Source organism: Astatotilapia calliptera, chromosome 22 (assembly GCF_900246225.1).
Source record: "Astatotilapia calliptera chromosome 22, fAstCal1.2, whole genome shotgun sequence".
NCBI lineage: Eukaryota > Metazoa > Chordata > Actinopteri > Cichliformes > Cichlidae > Astatotilapia > Astatotilapia calliptera.
The window spans coordinates 6187370-6214544 of NC_039322.1; the positions used below are offsets into that span (position 1 = coordinate 6187370).

General features: G+C 42.0%; 3 protein-coding genes across 3 annotated transcripts; 2 read left to right on the plus strand and 1 right to left on the minus strand.

Moving 5' to 3' along the window:
- The first annotated feature begins 4002 nt into the window (after window positions 1-4002).
- Window positions 4003-6172, plus strand: LOC113014838 (ladderlectin-like). Its single transcript, XM_026156592.1, has 4 exons — window positions 4003-5427; window positions 5577-5708; window positions 5877-5979; window positions 6070-6172. Exons 1-4 carry the CDS (start codon window positions 5269-5271, stop codon window positions 6147-6149), a joined length of 474 nt encoding a protein of 157 aa, XP_026012377.1. The 5' UTR covers window positions 4003-5268; the 3' UTR covers window positions 6150-6172.
- Window positions 6173-7731: 1559 nt separating this feature from the next.
- Window positions 7732-11358, plus strand: zgc:91910 (Zinc finger protein 706-like). Its single transcript, XM_026156335.1, has 4 exons — window positions 7732-7813; window positions 9171-9321; window positions 10551-10673; window positions 11015-11358. Exons 2-3 carry the CDS (start codon window positions 9187-9189, stop codon window positions 10644-10646), a joined length of 231 nt encoding a protein of 76 aa, XP_026012120.1. The 5' UTR covers window positions 7732-7813; window positions 9171-9186; the 3' UTR covers window positions 10647-10673; window positions 11015-11358.
- Window positions 11359-13245: 1887 nt separating this feature from the next.
- bmp8a (bone morphogenetic protein 8a) lies at window positions 13246-26021 on the minus strand. The gene is made up of 7 exons (XM_026156334.1): window positions 24533-26021; window positions 17138-17330; window positions 16311-16459; window positions 15652-15831; window positions 15455-15531; window positions 15173-15283; window positions 13246-13962 (listed from the first exon to the last, which is right to left on the minus strand). Exons 1-7 carry the CDS (start codon window positions 25029-25031, stop codon window positions 13813-13815), a joined length of 1359 nt encoding a protein of 452 aa, XP_026012119.1. The 5' UTR covers window positions 25032-26021; the 3' UTR covers window positions 13246-13812.
- Window positions 26022-27175: the final 1154 nt, after the last annotated feature.

Genomic DNA, 27175 nt, shown 5'->3' on the forward strand with positions numbered 1-27175 from the left:
TTCAACCTTCCCCAAAGACATGTTTGAATTTCAGCCTTCTCTGGAAACGGCTCTGTGTTCTGCTGTTTTAACTAAACCAAAAACGTAGTTATTTCTTTACTATATTTCCATATTTGCTTCCTTTTTAAGATTCAATTCTGTGATATGAAGTCAGTGATATGAACATATAAATTGGTGTTACAGTCTGAAATTATTCAGACTTTTAATGGCTTAAAAACAAGAAGCAGAGAATTATCTGATTGGTCCCTCATCCGGTTTTTGTAGTTGTGTGGATATGAAAGCCTCGAAACTTCAGTTAAAACTTAGCAGAAAAATTGATTTAGATGCAAATCATGTCCAGATATCAGAAAGCTGTTTTTGTCTTTTTTGGGGTTTTTTTTTTTTTTTTTTTTTTTTTTTTAAATCCTCCTTGGTTTGGAAATGTGGCGCTTGAGTATTTGTCTCACTGTTGATTAAAGGCAGCAGAGAAACAAATGAAAGCTCCGGCGAGTTCGTGTTTATTTATTAGGTTGTCTTTGGATGAGATTGGAGTTACTCTAAAGTCGTGGTGATGGTGCGAGGATAAATGGAGCTGGGCTATCAGCTCATCAGTGCTGACGTAAGAGGAAGCATATCTGTAGGCAAGCAGGGAAATCCCTTTAAGCTGAGTGTGTGTGTGTGTGTGTGTGTGTGTGTGTCTGTGTGTGTGTGTGTGGTACTCCTGTGTTCTTGAGGACCAACTCTGATTTAACCCCCATGATGGTGAGGATGTTCTTCCTGTCCTCACTGCATTGTTTTGTTTTTTTTCTTTAAGTAGTCGGAGCCCAGAGAGTGAGTGTGTATGTGTGTGTCTGTGTGTGTGTGTCTGAGAATACTCCCACCTACAGTCTGAACAGCCAGTGTTTTAGGAATAGAGCAGCCAACAATACTGATTTTTAGTACGCAGTACAGACCACTTGAAAGTTTGTAGTATAGTATATTTGATACTATTGTACCATTGCCTCCACCTGCTCTTTTCCTCCACCCCACCTTTTTTTTTTTTTTTTTTTTTAAATTGCTCCACACGTTCACATTAATTTTACACAAGGAGAATCACTCTTCCCCGCCAGCCGCTTCATTTGTTTGTGGCGCGTTAAAGCCGGCTGCATCCCCCTTTCTCTGCTGTAAGAGCCCAACCAGCACGTTTGATCGACTCTGCGGGTCGACAGCGTTCACACGCAGAGCTGTCAGTCTTTTCTGACGCAATGAAAAGCTGTGACCAAGCCTGAGGAGAGGACTCAAATGTGGCTGGTTTCAGAAGCCATTTTACTTCCTAACTCCCCTCCTCCTCTTATCGCACGTGTAAATATCACTGATTTTTATTTGTTCCTCTTTTTACTTTTATTACAGAGTTGTTTATATCTTATTTCCCCTCATTAAGCTGTCTTAGTTCCTGCATTTTTGTAAATAATTTTTTTCACTATCCAAAATGTAAATACTGCAAAAGTGAAAAGGAAAAAACAAAACAGCCACTCCTCATGTTTGTTGACGATCTTTCTCTCTCCTTCTCTTTCTTGTGTACCAGTGAAACTGTTTAGTAGCTCGTCCTGTTTCTCCTTTAGTCCTCTGTGGACTGACTGACTGCTGAATGAGCCTCTTATAAGGGTTCTGTTCCATAATGCTCTCTCTCAGCTCACCGAGTGTGAATATAATCAGCTAATCTGACGCCTGTAAAGGACTGAGCCATTTAAAAGCAGCATCCTGGGTTTGAGTCTATCCCGAGAAGCCAGCCAGTGACGTCAATAAATGTGAAATGTCCAGAACATTAAACCATTAAAGTGAGACTTAAGGGGTTTATTTTTGATTTAAGTGTGATTATATCTAAAAGAGCTGTTTATGTACAGGATGTTCCACTTACTCCCACCTGCACTAATTCAATCCTCCAACAGGTCCTTTTCCTGCAGCTTTTCCCAGAAAGAGGAAAAACATGGACTGTAAATTTAATTGGAAAAACATAAAAAAAAGCAAAAGAAAATCTCTTTGCAGGTTGTGCAGGTCATATTTACAGTAGTCATTACCTTTTGACTGTAGATGGCGAACACCAGCAAGCCTAATCCTTATAGCACAGATAAAGTAATGCACTCAGTTTCATTATTAGGCTAAGTAATTGCTCCTGTTACTGCTTCACAGGGGGTAGAGTACAAAGTACAAGCAGCCCATAACAATTCAGTGAAGGTCAGTGCACAGTGTAGTTATTTTATTCCTCACACTCAAACGCACCACTCTCACTCATTTCAGTCATAGAGTTTGGTTTGTTAAGCACAGACTGTATATAAAAGATGGACGTAGCCGCTGATTCTGAAAAGCGAAGCCAAGGTTCTGGTTGCTTAGATGACCCATCAGTGTATTTATCACCTCTTCACACGTCAGTCATTGGTATCCTTCGTTTCAGTCGCTTCAATCACTCGTCTTGAAGTGTAGTTTGTTTTTGGACACGCCCACTTGTCTGTTGTTACTGCAAGTCTCTGAACATGGTGCTTATTGGTTAACAAGTTGCGATCTTGCTTTTCTTTCATTTCACAGTCGGGTCTACCCCCTCACTATGATGTCTCGTTACAGAAAGCTAAGATGGCGACAGTGAAAATATCTGCTCAGGGGCTTTATAACATGACCTCACTAACCAACGGGTGACCTGACAGGAGTTATGTCCATCATTTATTTACAGTCTGTGGCATAAAGTTGAAAGTTAACTCTTAGCTTCTCCAGCTCCAGTTAAGAACTTTTATCAGAGTTCATAAAGCTCTTTAGTGTTTTTTGTTTATTTTTATGTGTGGTTGTACTTCCTGTATTTCTTGCCTTGTAAGTGGAGCAGGTTTAAAAAGCACCTGAGATTTACATGTCCTACTGAGTTATATGATGGTGCTTTATTAGGTGCCTCTGTGTCTCCCCCATTATACGAAATGTGTCCTTCAGTGTTGGCGCTCTGAGGCTTAACCACAGCTCCAGTTGTCATCGTCATAAGGAGCTTGGAGGAGTGTTGGTGACTTTCCAGGATTAACAGGTTTTCACTTTTGACTTTCACTTGCCTCAATCTATGCGTTTATAAACTGCTTGGTTATGGTTTCGGAAAATTTTCGTGCTTTTTACCCAGAGCATCACAACACAGATGCCAGCAGGTTTGACAATGCAGTCTTAACTGACGCCTCGGGATCAGAGCGAGCGTCTCATTAATTCTCATTTTGGAACAGAACTCTTTTTGCTTGTGACAGTTTGCAAAATATGATTACTGTGCAGTATCGAGAGGAAAAGTGTCGAGCGATCTCACAGGTGTTTAGTTGGGTTAGAGTCCAGCTAGTACTCAACATGTGGGCATTTTTGTGTTTATGCGCTGTGTGGCATTCAGAATCGCTGCTAACGATCACAACAGGGTGGACATGGGCGCCTGTGTTACGACAGACCTATCAGGTGTGTGTGGATGTACATTACTGACAGTTTCATGAAGTCTGAATCTCAGAAATTGTTCTTAAATTCTCTGAAAACTCAGATGTTAATATTACCTCCTTTAAAAAAACAAAAATCACATCTGTTAATTTTTTATTTAATCTGTTTACTTTAGTGTCACTCTGGCCCGTAGACCACTGAGCCTGAGTGCTGGAGGGAGAGGGAGAGAGAAACAAACAAGTCTGTCTCTGTTCTGTGTGCGTACGATATGGACTCATTTACTGTAATAAAGTGATGAAACTGTGTCACAGCGTGGGTTGTCTTGTTTGTGACTTGGATTAAAAGTTAAAAAACATTTATCCACAGCTCGAGCTCTTTGTGGGCCAAACCTGCAGAAACAAGCTTGTCCTCAGACTGAGATGTCTCACTTCTGCTTACTTTGGTAGACCGTCACTTTAAATCTCATACAAATTTCAGTGTATTGGTATCTTTTTTTTTTTTTTTTTTTTTTAGTTCCTTGCTTAAAGACCTACTGTGGCTTGAAGGGCCACAAACACACAGTTGGGGGGGGGCACCCAAGAGGGAAAATGAAAGGGACACTTTCTAGTCACAGTTCAGCATCAAGTCTGTTAAGCTTCACGAATATTGATCTTGTCAGTTAAGTAGCAGAGAGGGTTTTAATCACTTAAATGCTCCTAAGACTTTCCTCTTCTATACAGAAATCTCAGATATCATTCTGAGTTTGGGGGTCACTGCACCAAATGCTCTGATTACTACGAGGAGCAGATCTTCTGCACCAGCTCTCTCAGGTATTTCTCAAACTTCTCATGTTCCTTCTTCCTAATGTTGCTATCACTACGGCCTTCTTGCTCTGCTTGTCCACCACTACAATGTCCATTTAATTAGCCATAACCAGTTTGTCCCACAGGATCATTCTCAACCACCTTAGGGGGTGTATCTCTTTGGGACATTTAGGCCATACTCAGCACAGATGTTCCTGTATATTGTTATGTAGTAGGACTCCAACTTTTCCCTATTCTCATCCCCTGTGCACTTATGCCATAGCCTTGTACCAGTAGCCTCAACACCTGACGTGAGTCTTGCTAGTCCAGGCAACTTCAGTTATATATCTCCCATTCATGTACCGAGGTAGGCTTTGGGGGGCTTAACCTACAGCAAGCTGGACTTTGGTTTGGTAGCACAGGAACAAGCTCCAGCTGTGTAAAGAAGCCCCTGAGCAACCCAGCACATAACAGCAGGGTGCAAGAAGCTAGCAAGATTACATGCTTCCAGATACAGGCGGACAAACTCTGATGATGGCTAACCAACTGGGCTCAGTAGTGGTGAACAACCAGAGGAAGATGGCTGTGGTGTTAGATGTAGCTATACAAAGTGCTAGCAATATCAAGAAGAAGGAGCACGAGAACCTTGAGAAATACCAAGAGCTGAGAAAGTAGCTGGAGAAGATGTGAAGGGTGAAGGCAACAGTGGTCACCGTGGTAATCAAAGCCCTCGGTCAGTGACCCCCAAACTGAGCGAGCGACTCCGGCAGATCACAGGAATGTCATCCAAGATCTCTGTAACAGGAACAGCAAACAGTGCGGCACTAGGAACAGCAAAAACCTCAAGCTCCTAGGCCTCTGGTAGAGGACGTGAGCGTGGAGGATAAAGACTCGCCTGCATGGCAATTGTGTAATTTTTTTTCATTATATATAAAAAAGAAATTATAACTTATATAAATTATAAAATGTAGAGAAACTCTCTGAATTAAGTCTATTGTCTATGGAATACCAGCACTTTTCCCAATTTCGAACTTCTTCATCTCTGGTCAATTCAGGATGTAGTTCATTAACTATTTTTTAACCAGAGATGAAGAGAGGGCAGCCGCTGCAAAAAGCAGGAAGGACGGCTGTAGGGAAAGAGGGATTCGCTGAGCCTCCAAACCAACATGGAGGGAAGTGTCCCTCTGAGTTTCCTGAGCGATGCTTCGGCTTCTTTAATATCCCCCTGGCTTGGATAGATGCCGAGGTAACCGTGTTACATCATAATTCTACTGAAGACCTTTAGAAATTACTCAGAAATCCATTATTTTTATTATTTATAAAAGTAACTTAAGCGTGCAGTTACCATTGAGGTCTGAGGCACTGTGTTTGCCTGTGATGTGTCTGCTTTTGCAGAAATATTGTTGGTCGTTTGGTGCCAACCTCGCCTCCATCCATGAATGGGATGAGTATGATTTCGTAATAAAGTTCATGGAAGAAAAGGGATACAATGGTCCGGCGTGGATTGGCGCCTTTGATGCTGTCAGGGTAATGTAAAATGCAATTAATTGTTATTACAGCAGAACATTTATGCTAAAGAATGAATATCTCCCTGCTTGTTGTAAATGCGTGCCGTGACTGTTGTTATGATTTTATTTTTACAGCTGAATTCTTCTTACATTGCTTGATGCTGCTTGTCGTTTTTGTTTTTTACAGTTTGGAGATTGGCTATGGAGTGATGGTTCAGTATCCATGCCATTTCCCCATTACTTGCTAAATGACTGGAATAAATTGGGACATTGCCTCACAATAGGTTCAGGTAACGTGACTAAATCAAGTGACTACAGAAATGCATGTATGTATTTTGAAATATAAAGCAGAATGGTCACTCTTCTTGTTTTCTTATCAGATTACCCCACACCGAAACGTCCTGGTTGTGAAGAGAGGCTTCCTTTCATTTGTGCATTTAGACCAGGGCTGTGTTATTAAGCACTTACCTGCAATCAATCACATGAAACCAAAATCTAAAATTCCTTTCCTTATTTGCAAAATAAAAGTGGTTTCTCTTAAATCATAGCTCAGTTCTGTTTTATTTATTTATTTATTTCTCTTTGTGCATTGCCCCGGGGTACATCAGCATAATATGTATATGAATGTCATGGGTACAAAGCAGGGTTGATACAGTCTCATATATGAATCGGGTCTGCTTTTTATTTTCATAAAATGTCGACTGTTTGATGAGGTCTTCTCTCATGGTACCCCCGGTATAGATCAGTGTCATCAGCATACAGCAGGGTCTTTACATCAGGATAAACAGAAGGGCATGATATGATCTAAACAACACACCCAATAACACTTTGCCTTGTGGCTTCCCTCATGGTTAATGTACTCCTAGACCCAGTGCCAAGCCTGGTTAAATGGTGAAGGCTGCATCAGGAAGGGCATCCAGTATACAATCTTTCCCAAATCAAACATCCAAAATCACAGTATTTCTCTACCAGACCAGATGGAGCCCTGATTAACAACAACTGCCTCCTGTGCTATTGGCTAATAGTATGCCAGTGGAAACGGTGATATTGTTGACACTTAAATGTAGAGACTATGACTGGTTAAGAGAGAGAGCAGGATGATATGACATGGAGAAGGAAGGTAGATGTGTGAAAAAAGACCAAGAGGAAGAGAAACAAGGCTGGGAGCGTTAGAAGTAGATTTAAGGTGTTCTATCATGCTGTAGATAGGAAGAAAATGGGGTAGAGTTAATCTTGAAGGAAGAGCATGTTAGTAATGTTCTGGAGGTACAGAGAGAGTCAGACAGGAGTTTGAAACTAAAAAATTGAAGGGCTGATGTTGAATCACGTCCGTGTATATGCCCCACAGATTGGATATCAATTAAGAGAAAGAAAAATTCTGGAGTAAGTTGGATGAAGTGATAGAGATTGTAAAATGTAGCTAGGCAGCATCAGATGATAGTCTGTCGGACAACTTTAGAAATCCAAAAGAAGAAGTGGGTGAAGACAGAGTCAAGGATTAAATGGTGGAAGTACAAGAAAGGAGAATGTTGAGAACTCTTCTAAACCACTCTCTGAGGTGTTTGAAACATCCTCTGGACAGAGGAAAGAAAATAAGGAGACTTGGTGATGTAATGAGGAAGTGCAGGAAAGTTTTCAAAGGAAAACAGCAAAGAAAAAGTAGGATAGTCAGGAAGATGCATAAAGTTGACAGGAGTACTGAGAGGCGCCATGTACAACAAAGAGAGAGGAGGAAAAACAAAGGCTTAAAAATCAGAATACCTTTATAATCCCTAAGGAAATTATGTGAAAATTAGAGTAAGTTGTATCGGAGGCAGGACATTAAGGAAAGAGAAAAAGACTTCCATTAATTGGGTGGGCTTTTGTTTTACAGATTGAAACCAAGCATAAAATGAAATAAAAAATCACAACTATAATAACTCAGGTGTATCACAACGTCACTCGTTCGGGGCTAGATAGTTATATTATCTCTGGATGAACGTGAAGCTCCGCCCCGGTCCTGCAGGGGGCGCTGCTGGTCTCGTCGCATTTCAAAGCTTAGATAAAAGCCTCCGCAGCTTCCTTTAGCACATTAAAAAAAAAGAGATAACGACAAAGGAGCGAAGGCAGAGCCGCATCTCGAAGGTAAAACCGCAGAAAAAAATCTTCCTGTTAGGGACCTGTTATTTATTCTGGCGTATTTTAATCCGGATTTGTACTCAACACTGCTTCGTCTTTAGTATAAAAACACCGCACAGCTCTGTAACTCGCGATCACGTGTAATATCAGCTTCCCTAGCTAGCTCAGCTAACAGGGTTAGCAAGGCGGCCCCGGCTGAGGAGAGGCCCGCTGGCGGTGATGACGGTTTTCAGCTGTTTATTCAACATTTTGTCAGGAAAACAATACAAAGTCAGTGGCATCAGTTAGTTATTAGTAACCTGTTAGAGGCTCTCTCCTCGGTCGTCGAGGGTAGCTGCTGTTAACGATCTTTAAAGGACTGAAAGTTGTGATGATTTGACGCCTTTACTTTACTTTACCATCTTAGTAACGCCCCCCAGGCAGTTATGTTTGAAGTGATAAGTAAATCAAGTTTGGTTGTTGGTCCCCGGGACCATAAAATCTGTGTTGATGCGTTTGGAATCGCTGTATAATTCAAATCGTTTAAAATGTGTGAAAAGTTGTATCTGCAGTCGCATCCAGACACTGCTACAGCAAGTCACCTGAGAGATTATTTTTGAGTAGATATATAATATATTTATGTTATAACGACTAACCTGCCTACATTTTCGATGATTATATCAGTAACTCTTCTTACTACTGACACCGTAGTACTGCAGTCACATCATCTAGTTGATCTTCTGAGGGTACGTGAGGTCACATAGTCCGGTTTCAAGCTTCGGTCAGTTCCTCTCGCATTCAGTGATCCTTCTTCTATCGCATTTGGGGTGATGATATCTCTCCCTTGCCGTAGCACGTGTGTTGTACCTTGTCAATCTCTAGCTGTGAGAGCATAGGGGGGTCTAACCTAGGTGGGAATCAAACGTGCAACTCCCGCTCCAAAGGCGTGAAGACCATCCGACTCTGCTAGATCAAACACACCTGGTGACCCCACAATAATAAAGGTCCGCTCAAGAAGAGATTGTGGCTGCTGGATCACTTTGACAATTAAAGAAGTCCGTAATCATATAATACAAATGTTTATTTCTGAAAGGTAAAATCTGGCACTTATACAGAACTTTATGGAAAAAGTTGATAAAGTAAATTTTTACAAATGTATTACAGCTATGCCACAAACATTTCAGTCAAGCTCCCTTCACCAGAGAGTAATTCAGTGTGCCAATAATCCAAATCAGTTTGATTTTAAGCCTTTATTGTCTGAAGAAATAAACTCTTAACATGTGGTTTTCAGATCCCTGAAGATACTTCGTTTAATGCAAAAGAAATGCACGACTATAAGGTAGGTTCTTGCGCCGTTATAACTTGTTGCCGGTCGTTCCTGCAGGTTGAAGCTGAGGGCCATGGCTCGTGGGCAGCAGAAGATTCAGTCCCAGCAGAAGAACGCCAAGAAGGCAGCAGAGAAGAAGAAATCTCAGGGCGCTGACCAGAAGACTGCAGCCAAGGCCGCCCTGGTCCACACCTGCCCTGTCTGCCGGGTAAGAAACAGCCACAGCTTCTGCCGAAGCTCGCAGAGGCCTTTCACCTTTGTTTTTAAAATGTTGATACAACCAGTCAGCAGCTGCATACGTCATGTGGCTGGGTTTGTGCATGTGAGAGACGAGGGAAACTCTTTAGAGCAGTGATTCTCACCAGCACTGTAGAGATGTAAGACAGGTTTGCCTGTATGCACTAATTTCAGTAATTGTCATAGGTTCAAGTTAATTGCATGGAGTTTATCGTAATGGTCACATAAATATCTCTGTTAAGTGCAACCAGGGCCAGAGATGGAAAAGGTCAGAGGTCATTTAGCTGGGTTTTTAAAATGTAGCTGTTCTGCTTACAGAGTCTGAAGTGATTGAAAGTGGAAAGTAGTTTGCATCCACTTTGGTAATTATTCAGCTGATGGCCACAGATTAGGTACGTTTGAACTTTCTTACCTCCTCAGGTTCATGTGCACATGTGAATTATTAAAGAGCAGGTGGATCAGTCCAGATGTTACACCTTTTTTTTTTTGTTTAAAGGGTGTCATTTGACATCTTCCACTGTTAGGCTGTAGCTACAAGCTGCGACAGTCTCAGATGTTAATAACTTGTTAGCAGGATTGATTTTACATGAATTTTAGACAAGATTTTTTTTTTTTGTACTGGAAGCTTTTTGGCTTCTGTTTGTTGTCTAATGTTAACCAATCATGGGAAGGCTTTACCTGCAGGTAAATGGTCTATGTGGAAAGCAAGAGAAACACAGTGGCTGAAATTAACTGTAGAAATTTGTCAGCTTAGCTTTTTAAAATCTGCATCCTAGTTTGAACTGTAAACACTGAAACACAAGACAGGAAACCAGGCTTGACTATCTTTCTGCCATCAGCACCGGAAACCCCAAAACTTTGAATTTCCCCCAGAGGCTCAGTCAGATGATAGCTGATAGTTTCAAACATTGTTAAACTCACAGTGCTGGTTGGTGCATTTTCGGTTAAGTATTCTTTAAGGGCTTTGCCCCCAGTCAGCAAACACAAAGTGGTCTGAAACACGTAAGAAAATAGTTTATCTGATAAAGATTTTCCTGGATCAGAATCCAAGTACAGTAAGCTTAACATACTTGGGTTAAGTAAGGCTGCTGTTGCCTTACTTAACCTGCTGTGCCAGGGGAAGTGAAGCCCTGTTAATGGTTGGAATGAGACCTTTTTGGTGTTTTGTTTCTCATGCTTTTACTGTCCTCCTCCTTTCAGACACAGATGCCCGACCCCAAAACCTTCAAGCAGCACTTTGAGAGCAAACATCCCAAGTCCCCCATGCCCCCCGAGCTTGCGGATGTTCAGGCATAAAGGACTGCTGACTGGACCTGAATCTGGGTGAGTAGTACCTGTAGTGTTTTAAAAAAAAACAGTGTTTCCCACTCTCCAGGTTTCAAATTTAGACCAGAATTTGCTCTGCCAGGTTGCTTACTGGTCAGATTTGTGTTGTATGATGTTGGATGCACTACAAGTCCTCCTCGGACTGCAGCTGGCGTCGGTAGTCCTCGTTTCTGCTTTGGAGACCGGCTGTGAGTTGACGGGACACTCCAGTTGGAACCGAAAGCAGATTGAGAACTTTCTTGATTCTGTTTAAATTAATATTGGAGTGAAACTACACAGCAAACATGAGGAAACTGTGTTTAAACTGTAAACATGACCCCACAAACTGTTGCTTACAGATACACAATGACTACGGATTAAACATCGACTCGCGGCACCTGAAGGACGTTGGCGACGAACGCTGGGACCTCTCAGAATTCACGGACATCGGGTTGGGAAGGCGGGACGGGGCGGATGTGTGTATGTGCTGTGTACGTACATGTTTGTGTAAGAGAAAACAGTAATGATGGGGCAGGCGTACACCAGCAGCCCAATTTTATATTTATTGTGTACAACTACCTTGTTATCCCAAGTTGGGGAGGGGGGGGAAGCAGAACCAGCAAGATTATCTGTCTGCTTACACTGAATCAAAATTGTGACTAATGACGGGGATCTGGAAAAGCTTCAATAGGATGTAAAATAACATTTCTGAATGTGTGTCTACCTGACAGCCGGTTCTATTGAAACGGTGTCGTCCAATGAGGCGACGGCACATTCACTTCACTCCCACATGGACGTGGCTCTGCTGTCGGGTCAACTCTTCAGCTCTGATTTTTCTTTCTCTCCCCAAAAAAAAAATCCCAAAATCGGCTCCTTAAGGCGACTAAACGTTTCCTTTAACTTCCTGTCTGTATGGTCGGACTCCACAGCTTTGCCTCCTCTATGCTGCTGCTGCTCCACAGGTGTCCACACTCGGTAACACCTTACAACAGTACCTCACGTTAACCACACAGCAAGTCTATAACGCACTCTTTTTCAAATCTCTTCCACTTGGACTTCTCAGTGTCATCCTTCTTGGCAATAACACCCCCCATCTTTGTCCCGCCTCAGTTAAAGCAGGAGTTGTTCTGTAAACCAAACACGCAGCTCTGTGCTCAGCGATGCTTTCAGCTGTAGTTTGAAGAAGCTGTACGTAGCCCCAAAGGACTGAGAGAGAAATCATTTAGTTCCGAAACTGCAAAAGATAAGAGTTAAGGATTTTCTTTTTGGGTCTTCTTTAAATCACTAGCAAGCAAAAATAATTTGTTTTCACTGTAACTTTTTTTTTTACCCTTTTCAATAAATTGAAAAATGTATTTAATGTGATCGGTCTGCTCAGATGCCTTTTATTCTGCATGAGAATCGTTTTTGTTTTTAAATCAATACAGTTAGTTTGTGTGTGTATTACTCAGACTGTGACTATTAACTGTCTTTAACTCAGACTTGCTACTTCAAGCTAACATATAAAGAGGTTAAGTTAAAAGTTTGGGATGGATTTGCATGAAATTTTGTTTTAGAGGCGATGATTTCAAGACCATTTAGAAAATATCAACTAATCTGGATCCGGACTCAAAGCGAGGTGTGGAGCAGTCTTGGTCTGCTCCTGCTGAAATAAATGCAGTCTATTTAATTTAACATGAGTATGCAGATATTTATAGACAATAGAAGAGTTCTGGTAATAGACATGTTCTGGTTTGAATTATTAGTCTGAATAATGTTAATTGGACAGTCATGTGATCGGAGAGACACTGGTGACAATAACAGGTGTGACTCTGTAATTCTAGCAAGACTTAACAGCTTTTTAAGCTTAATATATTTACGCATTTGCAGCACTAACTAAATACAGGTAAATTCTCATGGTTGTTGGTGAGATACAGCTCAACAGTTTACTTATATAAAACATGCCTTCAGGATAAAATCTGTGTTATTGTTAAAGAATCGGAGAAACCGCAGAGCTCCAATTTGATTTTCGAGCAAACATAACGTGCTCCAGACCAGCTACATGTTCAGCGTAAGTCACAGTTGTGATTTAGCCTTGCTAAAAGCAGCACTCACTGTTCCTCCACAGATTTACCAGGGTTCAGTCTAGAACCCGGTCCTCACATTTTCACCATAAAATCATTTATGATCCCAGCGTTTGGAGCACTGATGTTCTCGGCTTTGGGAGTGGCTACTGCAAATACTCCAGTACACCCTACTGTTTCCACACCGGGTGGAATATTGCAGCTGTGTGCAGGACTGCTTATACATAAATGTGAAGGCACTTCCTCCGTGGAAAGCTCGTCTCTTCTGTCCTCCAGATGCATTTAAGGACTTGAGACATCCAGGCGTCAGGCTGATTTCCAGGTTTTAGGCAGGATGATAGAGACGCTGGTAAAAAGCCCATCATCACGTTTACTTTCACACCTGTTGAGACTCTGGTTTCACAGCAGCTGGCTTCAGATTGGACTCAGGTTACAACATGTTTGCATTTCACTTTAGTGGAATAACTAGGATTTGCTTAAAACTTGCAAAAATAAAATTAGATTATTTACACGCCTCAATCTCAAACTGATAATAAATGTACTGTTTATTTTATATTAACTGAATACAGTTTAATAATCTCTTCATATAGATTTTTCTTATAACAACAGTAGTGCTGTCAGTTAACAAAACCAAAAAAAATTATCAGGCATCACTGATGGATTTCCTACCATCTAAAATCATCTGCCTTCATGAGAATTTAAACCTTTCTGTAGTAAACTAAAGTTTGTGGTTTGATGCTGATAGATTAGCTTTTTTCAATTTGAAAATGTATCAAAATAAGAGAAATGCCCAAACATTTGCTCGTAACTTCCCTGAAGAAGCTAAGCGATGTTCAATGTGTACATTTATGCCATTTCTGCAATGTAATCGTGCGCCGCGAATCGATTGTTTTTGTGAAGCCAAAGAGTCTCGGAAAATGCTGAAACACTGACAAAGGAGAAATCTGCGAACTTTAACTCTGAAAAACGGGACCATTCAGACCTGCTGGATGAGATTTGTTGGTCCATCATCATCCAAACTGTTCATGTTTCTGCAGCGTCTGGAAAAATAAATCACCCTTTATACATTTTCTTCTAAGCGGGGCCTCGGCCACTCATAGACAGCCGCAGGTCTTGACCACCATGTTGCGATGCTTTTTGAGGATGACGTTGTTGTTGTCGTCGTAGAACAGGACGGAGATTGGGCTGAGCTTCGTGGGGGCGCAGCACGCTTTGGGGACCTCGTCAGGCTTCAGGATGTGAACCTGCCAGAGCAGAGTGAAATACAGTTAATGCTGTTATACTAAAGTATGTTTTAGATATGTAACAGAGAAGGGACAAAAGTAAAGTCTATTATAATATTTAGGTATGTTGTAATCAGGTGTTTACAGGAGTTAGAGTCTGTTGGCAAGTTTTAAGGACTTTTATTTTACCAAGCTGTCCAACTGAGACCCAGATCTGTTCTGCAAGAGAAGCTGGTCAGTGTGGCAGCCATAGAGACTCACAATATTACCCTTTCTTCATGGTACCCATCCCTCGAGCCTTTCTCCATTTGAAGCAATGAATTATCAGAGATTGTAACATCTGGTCCTCTTACTGAATCAGTTCGTGTTTCTTTTGTTATTTCAGTTAAATTAATAAAATAAAAGGAAATGCTCCTAACTGAAAAGATCCATTTCATACACTCCAAATTTGTCCAAACATTTGTGATTAGGATTTTCTTTCTTTCTTTCGCAACAATTGCCCACAACTAAAGAAAAACAGCCACATGCCTCCTTCACCACATTTATTACAGTGTGTAAATTCACAAACCATCGGCTACAAGTGCAGATCTTTCTGTAAAGTTTCTGCAATGTTTGTTAAAATAAAAACACTTCAGATCTGAAATCCCACATAAAAAAGAATGACCTGAAAAAGTAGTTCAGCTCTAAAAGAATGCAGTAAGAGACTGCAGAGGCGCAATGATAATATATCATAGGCACAAAAGTAGAGGCCACAAATCCACACCTGCGCAAACCCAGATGTATGCATCAGCGGTACTCAGTAGTGTTCAGGAGTTTACCCAGTGGCACATTCGGATGCAGGAGCTGGGACTGAACCATCAGTCGCCTCAGTGGGGTTAAGGTCTGGCTCTGTGATGGCCAATATGTGTTTGAAATGTTCCTCAATGATTCCGTCAGGGAAGCAAAAATCCACTGATGGAATAAACATGGTTGCTCATTATACTCAGGTGGTCAGCTGACCTCATTTTTTGGAAATGTGGTGTTAAAAATGCACAATGTTGTTTTTGTTGGTCGAGTAGTGCGTACACACATCACCATGACACACATCAAGCCAACAGGAGCAACAAATTGACTGAGATTACTACACGAGGGGCCCGCGGGGAAAGGTAACAAGCTTCACGGTGTTTATTTTATCTGTATCTGTATTCTGACATGGCCGAGGTCAGGATGTGATTGACTCGTGTGTACTGACCACTTGCTGGATGAGGGCGTGGTTGGTGGCGTTCATGCAGGCGCCCAGAGGATAAAAGCACTCTCCATCACAGTAGTACGCCGAGTATCCAGTAGGAGCCAAAACCCAGTCCTGAGCACAAAGACACAATTATAGTTTATGATACAGAAGCTACAAGTTTTATCTAATCTATAAAGAAATGTCACGTATGAGAGCGACACATGAGACGTTATATCAAAGATGATTTAACTTTTATAGGTCACTAGTAAACAGATGATTAACACCACGAGTAACAGGACTGACCTTCCAGCCCAGATCGCTGAAGCTGACGTAGAGTTCGTGCTTTTTACAGGGCTGACCTCTGTTTTCAGAATTACGTTCTGAAGGAACAACAGAAAAAAAGGTGAAAATTATTTGCACGATAAAACAACGAGTTAAAGGTTTCAACACGGTCATCAGTAAGGCCTGTAATCCCAGAGTGTGATTGGCCGGAGCCTGACCTTTGAAGTTGGGGACTGGGAGGTCGTATTTGGGTTTCTTCCTGCGGGGATGAGGTTTAACGGCTCGCGGCGGCCGACACGGGACCTGGTTCTCCCTGAAGAAGGTGACCATGAAAGGCTGCTTGGAGCGAGGGCCCCTCCGACCCACCAACCCAATCCACCCTCCAGCCAAGGAGCGGTCTGAAAGAAAAGTGTCTCGTTATATAAAACATATAAAGGTAAAGAAGCTGGCTAATAATTATGGAGACCTTGATACAGGGTGTTGACCTCCTGAGGCCACACCCTCCCTCATTACATAAATACACATCACCTGATCTGCTTAAGTCCAATAAGCGTTTAAGTTTTTACAGCTTGGAGTTGGAAAATATACATAAAAACTGTGATATGGTCAAAATACTCCCTACTCACCAAGCCCAGTATAAGATAAATACGGATTATTTTGAACTGACTCATGCAAAGCTACACTTGAGGAGTCCAAGGGTGAAGATATGGAGCTGGAAATGAAAGTAACATGACCTGTTTAAGTATTTTCCACTGATTAAAACCACAGGGCAGGAAAGCAGGAGATAGTTGGAGGTTACAACCATATAAGGCGAATTAATGGATCTAATGGCACTGATAGAAATGAGCATCGGTGTTGGGCCCAGAGGCGGACCCACCTTCTTCTGTCTCTACGTAGAGACGTATGCCCATGTTGCTGCGGGGGTGGACGAGCCAGTGGTTGGAGGCTGAGGTGACGTCAAAAGCCAGCCAGCCCTCCTGCCCTGCAGGTACCGACTGCATGTCCAACAGCACCAGCTCTGGCTCTCTGCAGGAAGAGGACGTATAGGAATTTAGAATTTAAAAGAACAGCTTGGTGGTTTCACATATTTTGATTGAGCATACAATCACCAAAATTAACTATATGGTCAAAGGTCTTTTGATCTTTTAGTTGTTTTACACTTTACGTAAAAATCTCTGCAAGGTTAGGATCTGAATGCTTCTTCCAGCTCTGGTGTTTTTCTCCAGCACACGCAAGTAAACTTTATCAGTCTAGACAATCGTAAACACTCGAGTCAGCCTGTATTTATCAGTTTGACAGATGACGTCCTTTACGGCTGTTATAAACAAGACTTCAGATGGTCTTATTTTCACAGACTGCAGCCAGGCTCGCGATCTCTGAATCTGTGTTTTCAGTGTTGCTTTGATCTGATTTGACCTGCTGATTTCATATAAGGTTATCGGTCTAGCTTTGTGTTTGAACCAGTTAGTGTAAAAACAAAGTAGGGCTGAGGCACGGGGGGGGGGGGGGGGGGGGGGGGGGGTGTGTGTGTGTGTGTTTATAGGCTTATACCCATAAATTTAAAACAACATAAAGACGCTAAAGACAGGCTAAAGCGTCAGAAGGCCTGAAGCTGGCCGTGTGGGACTAAAATCAAGTAACTGAGACCAAGACTGAGAAGGAGAACTACCGTAAAGGAAGAAAGACATAAAAGTGAGAGGAAACCTCTGTCTATTCTCTCGTTTGATCTCGTAGACGGAGATGTGCAGCGTTCGGTTTGCCCTCTGACCCACCGTCAGCGTCTTATAGATACGAAACTCTGCCGCAGTCACCGTCTCACCCTTGGGGAGAGGGGTGAGGTCAAAACGAAACTCCTTCCAGTAGGGACGAGGCTGCAGGAGGTCACGCTCCTGCTCCACTGCACACGGAAAGAAAGAATAGGGGAGATTCATCAGCATGGCTTTTCAGAAGGAACAGATTTGTTTGAGAACTTTAAATAGAGTTAGATTGTAAACATTTAGATGATTTGACAGTAATGCTGAAGTATTTCAAGCATACATTCTGGAAGATGGAGGCACAGATGCTCAAGCATCATTCCTGGTCAGTGCATGCTGGTCCTGCACATTCATACAAGTTTGTAAATGAGGGCAGTTTCTTTCAGAACACCAGAATAAAGCAAACAATCAAAGAAAAAAAGGATAAACTAAATAATGCGATAAACAAAAACAAAAAAAAACTCAAACAAGGGGAAAAAAAGCTACCAGGTGAAGGTTTTTGGACCAACACCAGTCGCTGTCGGTGCCAACATCAGATTACAAACTGTTCCTGTTGTGCAAAGAACTGGGGGAAAATGGTTTCATCCAACCAGATCTGAACGGTTTGTCTGAGGAGTTTTAGTTAACAGCAGATGAAAGAGGAGAAAATGTGTGTAACTGTGGAGCATAAAGGAGCAACAAAAGTGAAGAAGAGGAGCAGCAGTGAGCTCATCAGGAAATGAGTCAGAGAAAAGGACAGAGGGAAACAGTGATGAAAGAACTATTCACATCTTTGTAACACAAGTAAAAGATCAGACAGAAAGGTGATCATTACAATTTATTCCTCATTATTTTTATTAATGATAATTTACTGCTGTAGCTGCAAAATGTAAAAGACAATTTAAACTACTGTAAAGTGCAAAAAAATAAAACAAATAACTATTATATCCTTCACACAGAAAAATCATACCAACTAACTGCACCCGAGAAGCAGAACTCAAGCAAACATTTCCCCCAAATGTATAAAAGACCGACGTGTTTCTGTTCGTAAGGTCGCAGTTTTAAAATTGCATTCTTTTATTGCCCACCAGGGGGCGACAGCGCTGCCTGCAGCTCCGTCTCGCCGTGACCCGATGACTCATCGGCTCAGTTGCCAATGGTGATTCCGTGATAAAGGAGGGTCATCCAGGGACTGTCAATTACAAATCAGGTGACTGCTCCCACCTTTTGTGGCCTGCACTACAGGCTGCACGTCGTAAACACATTCTTCTTAAAGGTTTCAACTATTTTTTCCTTCATAGTATTAAATAAATAAGCTGTTCGGTTCTGTCATTTATTCTTCTAGCGAGGAACAAGCGCTTCAAAATCATATAAACACTGGAAAATACAGAAAAAAGACAAATAATTACAGGAAAATGTTGTTTACTGTAGTTTGAATACAGTAAACACCGGTCATCCTCAACATTAATCTGAGGTCATCATATCTTTTGAGCACTTTCGTTTGTGAGCTAGGACAGTAATTAAAACTCGGTCTGATGTATCTTGTGGATACTCAAAAAGCCTTTGTTGAGTTCTTTAATTGGACAAAGTCTTTCTAGAAGCAGGCCCCGAGAGTCTGCAGCCACCCTGAGAGTGATCTAAGTTAACTAGAACCAGTCAGGTCGAATAAATACTGGTTAAAACTTTGCTCGGAAACACACCCTTTAAGAGCTTTTCCTCCCCCTGAAAGTTCAACTTCTCCCTCCATCTTCCCTGACATGACTTTTATTTACTTTATTTTTTAATCTTTAGTTTTATTTTGTTTGTATTCATTTGGCTTTTTAAGATTCATTCGATCTGCAACAGTGTGCCATGATCCTGGGCTTTGCAGCACAGCGTTGTTCTGAAATTAGATTATTTATGTTACTTCACCTGTCGGTGATTTTGTAACTGACGGCGATCAGCGAGTTTAACAGCTTCAAACCAGGAAGATTCGAACTTACAGTTTTTTCCTGGTTGCTTTGCTGTGTGAAGTCCTTTTAAAGCATAGCAGTTTTTCTCTATGAAATGCGTTAGCTTTATTTCTTCATGCAAGTCCTCACATGCACACCTGTTCTGCACTTTCTCAGCACAAAATCAAAGTATTTATCCAAGTACATGCTCCCGGGATCGCCTAGTGCCGACATTTATGACCGTTGTTATGATTTTTGTCATATTTTTTAAATCATAAAAATGTTTCTTGAATTTATCAGTTTACTTCACTCATAAAATGATCAATAATCACAAAGCAACGATTGAGTAAAATGCAACTGATTTATAAAATGAAATGTTTATTTATTCAAACTTGTATAAAATGAAAATTTACCAATCAAGTACAATTCATTTGATCAGATTCCAATAAATTACATTTTTACATATATTGGGGGAAAATGCCAGTTTTTAAAACTCACAGATTAAGTTGCAAAGACTCACTTTTAGTTTAGATTTGGGGATGGACAGTAAACCCTGATCAGAAGATCTACTGGTAACATTTGACTGTTTGGCTTTACAAACACAAACGGAGCCATTACGAGATTTACTGTATAAACTATAATGGTAGCTATAAATGACCACACTTGGTGACTTGAGGGTTCAGCTGAGGTGCCCTGCTGAAGGGCACATCAGGAGCTGCTGAGAACATGCGAGCATGAAAAGTCCTTCAGGGTTTGATCGTGACTCACAGGAGGAAACCCGAAACATGACACGAGGTGGAAAATGCAACTGAGGCCTGAATCTGTAAACGCAGAGGTGAGCAAGTGAACACACGCCCTCATACATCAGCACAGCGAGTGTGTGTGTGTGTGTGTGTGTGTGTGTGTGTGTGTGTGTGTGTGTGTGCGTGTGTGTGTGTGTGTGTAGACCAAACCCCAAACACACACACACACACACACACACACACACACACACAGAGCATGTTAAATAGAGATACTCAGCAGAGGACACCCCTCATGGGTTGGGCGTGCGCATATCAGCACACACACACACACACACACACACACACACACTGCAGCAGTAATTAGAGACACTTAGTGCTCTGAACCGCAGCAGCTGCTCCGCACACACACCACTAATTGCAGCCCTGCCTGGTATTTTTAGTGTCGCTCCCTCCACAGCAGTATTTTCATCTCAATTCAGACCGTTGGCTTTTTTTGTGTGTCAGTGGGCCTTTAATTCTAACCAGCTGTGTCTTCCCATTACATATGCACAGACACACACACGCTCGCCTGTTTCATTCAGCTTACACGAACCACACGCACTGATTCGATTAGTTATTCGAGGAGCTGCTAAATATATTTGGTGTGTGGTTGGATGCTTCGTCTTTTTGTTGTGTGAAAGTTCACACACTCAGCCTGAGGTCTTTATTTCCTGCACGATATCTCGAATGTTCTCTGTTCGCCTGATGTGTTTTAGCCGCCCTTTTAAGTACGTTCAGTGAAGTTTTAAAGGTTTTCTCCAAAGGAAACTCTGTCCTGAGCTGTAGGTGATTATTAAAGATATGAGTCACCTCTGTTTACGAAATCGTGCTGCTTTGGGAGATGACACGCTATGCTTCTGCAGCGCCGACTGATAAATTTCAGGGTGCTTTTTCTTTTCCGTAGCAGAGCAGATTTATGTTTTGTTTTCTGAAAAAGCAAACCTCTCATTTGAGGCAGTTCATTAGAGACCCCGAGCAGAGAGGGGGTGACGTTTCCCACGGTGAACTGGGTGCAGATCACCATCGAGCAGGAGGAAGGAAACCATCGGGAAGAGGATGTTTAATGTTCAGGCTCGGACAGATAGGCATCAGCGGGGCTGCGCTGTCGTGTTGGTGGACGCATAAACATCCACACACGGAGGCCAAGAGGCAACTTTCAGCAGTATATTGTTTTCGGTATTAAATGTTATGAATTTTCTTAATGGATTAGTTTTTTGTTTGGGCTGCAAAATGTTAGAAAACACTGAAAATTCCAAATCAGTTTTTCATTTCTGTTCAGCTTCACTTTCCTTTCTCTGAACTGTATAAACACTGTCAGGGCCATGTCAGTTAACATATAGTACAATATAAACACAATCTTCCTCATGCTGGTCGTGTTGCAACATTTAACCAAACTGCATTAGTATTTTTTTAACCACATAGTATCATTTATTCCCATAAAATCTATAAAAATGTTTTTGTTTGCTTGCTTCTTAAATAATATAGTTGCTTAGAACCTTTGTTGGTGATGGTAAACTACATGAACTCATGTAGTTTACATGAACACTTTCTTGGTGATGCTCTGTTTTTGTCCCCTATTAATTGACCTCCATCGAGTTCACGCTAACCAACATTTCTCACCATAATTAAAAGATGGGCATAATCAGTGTGAGCATCTCTGTTTTTAAAAACGACATCATGAGAGAGAGAGAGAGTGCAGTGACTTTTCAATCACACTGTAAACAGCTGCAAACCTGCTTTATTGACCTTTTTTATTGTAAAGGGGACATAATTTACCAAATTGACATCATGTAATATTCGATGAGACTTTAATTTAATGATCTTGACCATAAACGTATCAGGAAAGCGTTTACTGGGGTCATAAATAAAGCCAGAAGCACGGTGGTTTTACAACCCAGTCTTCAGCAACAAGGGGAGTCGCCCCCTGCTGTCCATTAGAAAAAAAATGCAGGTTTAAGACATGCTCTCTTCCACAGCATGTCTTTTATCCTGTCTTCCTTCTCTCACCCCAAGTTTCTTCCTGTTAACCGGGAGTTTTTTCTCCCCACTGTCGCCAAAGTGCTTGCTGATAGGGGCTCAAATGATTGTTGGGTTTCTCTCTGTATGTATTATTGTAGGGTCTACCTTACAATATAAAGCGCCTTGAGATGACTGTTGTTGTGATTTGGTGCTGCATAAATAAAACTGAATTGAACTGAATTAAGGCTCAACCCAGCAAAATGTCTGAACTAAACTAAAAATAACAATAAACTTAATTTCATATGCAACTACAGTTAACACTATATTTTAATGATAATTACTAACTTCCTGCTTGAACGTATTGAAGATTATGCCCAGTTAATCCATGCAGCCATTATTAATGAAAGCTGAGTAAAATGATCTAAACAAAGGACATTAAATACGTGGATCTGCTTCAGAGTGTGGATAAGAAGCAGCCAATAAAGGGTTTAATTCAGCCCACTGGGTGGTTGAAAAGTTTTATATGAAGAGAGGTTTACTTAAAATATACTTCTTAGTGGCTCATAGTCCGTTTCTGTCATGTCAAAGCTGTCTTACAGATAAATACTCAAAGTATGGCAGGCCTTTATAGCTGACAGATCTGCAAAGGAACTGTGGTGAGGTGTTTGACTTCCATAATAATGTTTCTGTGTGATTTCGACTGAGTGTGGAGAAACAGACATTTCAGGCTGTTTCATTCTGAACAGATGGTTCAGGATGTATTTCTTTACACCAAAGGGAAACAGACTGGAGATGTTTTAGGTTGTTACGGTGTTTTGGTGGTCTGGACCACATGTTCAGACAATCCCTAAATTTTGATTGCAGTTTACAAAAGTCCACATAAATCTGCTAAGACACGAGCTGAAACAGAGATGTGAGGATCTATGAATGAGTTCCTGCTGAAGCCCAAAGATGATCAGCAGGCAGAAGAGCAGCTGAAGTTTGTGACCATTCCTTCACATCATCAATGCCAAACGTTTCACCTGCATAGTTTGTGTGTGTTTAAATCAACAAACACTTTGCATGCACCAGGTTTAGTTTTTTCACCCTACTTAATGTTAAATTGGGCTATTTGTGCCCTCAGAGCTAAAATTAGTTTGATGCCCCTGATTTGGACAGATTTTCACCTCTTACTTTAAACATCAAAGTCCTTCATCTAATATCAGGGGAGCAGCAGGGGACTGAGGCTGGTGGATTTTAGGAACCATGAACTGAAACGTAAACCTACCAATAAAAATCTGTTGTACTGACAGCGGGTTTAATCCGCTCTGCTGGGGGGAGAGTTAGAGGAAACTACATGAGACTAAAAATTATGGCACTGTCAGAGTCATCAAGCTCACACACTGTGTAATTTCATTCCTCTGAGTTTGCGTTTTGTAGCCAAACCACAAAAAGGCAAAAACTGTCCTGTCATTCAAACCTGATGATAAACAGCGTTCCTCTCTTTAAGCTATAAGGAGCAGTCCAAAGCTTAGACCGTTTAGTGATGCCAGATGAGAAGACCGATGCCACAGCTTTACCTACAGATGTTAGAGAATGAAAACTGGAGGGGGAAACATCTGGGCTGGTTCAGTTTCAAGGTAATAAAATCTACTTGATGCCAACTGTGACCCTAATTATTACCAATTAACACTTTAGATCTTGTTTGTTTAATGGCTATAATAAAACGAAACTCAAACCTAGAGATGCACCAACATATCAGCAAAACACTGCCATTGGTTTTGTTGGTAATTCGATCACAGTTACTGCGATGAAGACTTTAAAATGATTCAGTTATTTTTCTTGAAATTTCTTTGTTTCTTTGGCATGGGAGAAATATGAAGACAAACAAAACAGAAAGACAACTTCAGAAAACTCTGGCACATCTATCAGTTACATTTTTCCTGTAAATATCTAAAGAGGCTGAAGCTCCAGAAACACTCGTGGCTTTCACCGGGGTCAAGAAACATCAGTACCTGCTGAGAATGACATTTCCTGGTTTTAAATGTCTCGCAAGTCTTGCTTTCACAAACATTTACCTGACCGTTTCATAAAGCCAGTTCTACTGGCCTTTTTGATTCTAATGAGGACCATAATTTACAAAGTGAACATCGCGTTGTATTAAGTAGGACTTCAAATTAGAAACTGAGAACATTAAATCATCAGGAAAATGTTTCTTGAAGTCAGAAATCAGGTGAAAAGTAGGGCTGTTTATCTATAGACTTCTACAGTAAGCAGAGGAGTCGCCCCCTGCTGGGCATATGAAAGAATGCCAGTCAAAGACACTTCCAGACCTGGACGTTAGGTGCATATTTTATATATCAGCTACGGTTATATTAAACGATTAAAGGTACATTTTGTAAGTACTCGCTGCAGAATTTAACTAAAATGTTTACCACCAGGGGGCAGCATTTTACACAATTTTCCCTCAGGCTTTACATCACACCAGGCTGCCATTGTGCAATTTCTCATTGACTTACATGTTATATAAAGGTGACGCTGATTCACTGCACCATCTTGTGGTACAAATTGGTATTACACAAAAGAAAAGCATGGCTCTAGTTTAGCTACACCTGGTAACGCTTCACCCAGTCGCTGATGTTTTGGACATAAAGTCATTGTGTTGATTGCCTTAGTTTTAGGAAAACAAGTACCTTTAACAGTTTTATGACTCACCCAGGTTGACGAAACTCATCACCGTGTCAGCCTCGCTGACTACCGTCCCCAGCGGCGGTGTGTGCGTGCTGAGGGTCGGCAGGGCCCCGCGGTTGACCTGAGGAGTCCCTTTAGATGACCCCTTGAAAGGTGTACTTGCAATAATCTCATTGCCTTCATCCTCATCAACCGACATGGCGTGGTACAGGTCCAGCATGAAGAGCGGCGCAGAGGATGGCGGTCGCAGCGGAGGATGGGGTCTTGGTCTCCCCGGGAGACCCAGGATGGTCAGGATCTCCTTCTGCATCTCCTTCTTCTCTCGTCCACTAAGCTTCCGGAAGCTGGAGGGGACCACGGCCTCGGCCTGCTGGCTCCACAGCGAGAGGGAGAGCAGGAGCAGCAGGGAGAGGAGGAGCAGGGTCCAGGGGTGGATGGCGGACGTGGATCTGGCGCTCCCCGTGTGCGTCCGTGTCATCTTGGTGAAAAGGCAGGAGAGGCTGTAAGAGACGGCCGAGGCCATGACTGTAGTCTGCCCCCGATTCTTCTCAAAGTTTCCCCTCACAAATAATCCACTTCCCTCCTCGCGTCCTCTCTCACCTCCACCAGTGTGACCAGCCTGACCACCACAGAGTGCCTTCTGCTCGCTCCTGTTTGTGCCCCGACTGCTTCAGAGTCACCACAGACAAATACAACCTTGATTTATGCCCAATGTGTTTAGAAAACAGCTGCCTCTGGACAGGATGTGTTTACAGCCTTAAACTGCCTGTTTATCCCTCCCTGCCTCCCTCTTCTACCTTCTCTAATCTCCTCTCATCCACTTCTCCCTCACCTCTCAGCCGTGGAGCAGGAGAAGCAGAGATAATGAGAGTGAGAGCATAATTACAAGCTTTTCAGATGTGTTTTGGATATAGACAAACAATGCCCCTATGGAAGATTGCTCGAGGCTTTGAAGTTGTAAACTTGCAGGATGGAAAGCAATTTCAGTGATGAGCAGGTGCTGCAGAAATTGGAGTGAAACCGGAGAGCTGTATCATCAGGTTAGCTCCGACTTTTTCTCTACCGCACAAGGAAATGAAGCTCGCACCTGCAGTGAGCCAAAGATTAACCCGGGATACCTCACGAGGACCATCTGCTGACGAAAAATAACTTCTGGAAACTTTTATCCAGTCTTCCGTGAGCACTTATTCATTCATTCAAGGCCGCTCGCCTCCCACACGTCTCTGGGGTGCCAGATGTCTCTCTTAATCCACTTTATAAAAATTGTTTCCTGACTGTAAATCCTTGAGAGGGGTGAGAGGTTTCTCCTGCAGTCCTTCGCTCAGCGTGAGCTGTGCAGCGCTCTGAGTGTTTGAAGCCTGAACAGTTGTTCAAGACCAGAAGGGAGTTTCCCTCCCAGCCTCTGCCTCTCCTCCTCTTTCAAGTCCTAAAACTTCTCTCTTGTCCTGCTTACATCTCGTCAACCTCCCCTCCCAGTGGTCTCTTTGGGAGACCTCATCTCTCTCCTCCTTACCTCCACCCATCTATCTTTTCATCCTCTTATGACTGCTTCCTTTCATTGCTACTCCGCTTTAAGTGTCTGGCTGCCAGCTGCCTTGTTTAATGCTAAAACATCTCTGTTCGCTCGGTGAGTCAGAAGTCAGGAAGTCAGGGAGAAGCATTTCTTTACACATGTAACCCTGCACAGAGATGCCAAACTGACGGAAAGGTCGTAAAATAATAATATCAAGACAAAAAGGCAACGTTTAAAAAAATAAACCTTTTTAGAAGTTAGCAACAAGTTAACTTTAAATACACCTGCGAATAAAATGATACCCTATTTTAGTTTTCACTGATGGATTCTGGGTTTTTTTTTGGCTCTTTTTCAACAAAAACAACGGATGAATAATGACTGTGAATGAAAGTGCCAAAAACCGCATTTCCTCTCATAGCCACGTGAGGCCGGCTCTACAAACTCAAACTAAAAACTGTATAAAATCAAAGCTTCTCAGTCATCCAGGCTATGGTTGTCTTAAATGGTTAAAATGATGGCAGCTGGACAACTTTGTGGTTCATGAAGACGTCTCACCTCTCGTCCAAGAGATTTACAACCTGATGGAGAATCGTAAGGGCGTGGGAGGTGGTCCTGAGAGTCGTTGGCCCACCCTGTAATCTTCTGAGTCATTAGGAGTCACATGACCCAAGGCCAACCTGGCACCTAAAGGAGAAAGGACACTCGTTAGAGGATGCTAATCTTCACAGTTTGGACCAAGAAGGCAGATAGTTTGACAGAGTGAGGTGGTGGTTGACAACACCGACTATCAGACACCCACCATACTGTCTTGAGATCATTTTCTGGACGATTCAGCCGCCACTCACATCTACACCCACATGATCTTAGTAAGTCTCATGATGGCGGGTGGGCAGTGTCTCACAAAGGCTTCAAGTTGAGACATCGTCACAAATTAAAAAGATTAAGCCTCTGAAAGGTTTACTTGGTTTATCTGGAAAGCATGAAGGATGAACTCTAAAAAGATCTCAGCAAATATAGATGTATGAACCTATAATCCACGTTTACAGGCAAACCTTGCTGTTATACCCTCCGTTTCCACTGCATTTTATTTCAACTTGAATCCTTTCAGTTCACTTCTGTGAGTTGGATGAATGTTTGTTTCCCTCTGTTGCCAG

Bases quoted from the DNA above. Each gene is read 5' to 3' on its own strand.
- zgc:91910 (XM_026156335.1), top strand. From the start codon at position 9,187: ATGGCTCGTGGGCAGCAGAAGATTCAGTCCCAGCAGAAGAACGCCAAG. The intron at 9,322-10,550 runs GTAAGAAACAGC...TCCTCCTTTCAG, and splicing joins ACACCTGCCCTGTCTGCCGG to ACACAGATGCCCGACCCCAA.
- bmp8a (XM_026156334.1), bottom strand. From the start codon at position 25,031: ATGGCCTCGGCCGTCTCTTACAGCCTCTCCTGCCTTTTCACCAAGATG. The intron at 17,331-24,532 runs GTGAGTCATAAA...TTCCGTGTGCAG, and splicing joins GATGAGTTTCGTCAACCTGG to TGGAGCAGGAGCGTGACCTC. The intron at 15,832-16,310 runs GTGGGTCCGCCT...CTTTTCTTTCAG, and splicing joins CTACGTAGAGACAGAAGAAG to ACCGCTCCTTGGCTGGAGGG.
- LOC113014838 (XM_026156592.1), top strand. From the start codon at position 5,269: ATGAAGAGAGGGCAGCCGCTGCAAAAAGCAGGAAGGACGGCTGTAGGG. The intron at 5,709-5,876 runs GTAATGTAAAAT...TGTTTTTTACAG, and splicing joins GCGCCTTTGATGCTGTCAGG to TTTGGAGATTGGCTATGGAG. The intron at 5,980-6,069 runs GTAACGTGACTA...TTTTCTTATCAG, and splicing joins TTGCCTCACAATAGGTTCAG to ATTACCCCACACCGAAACGT.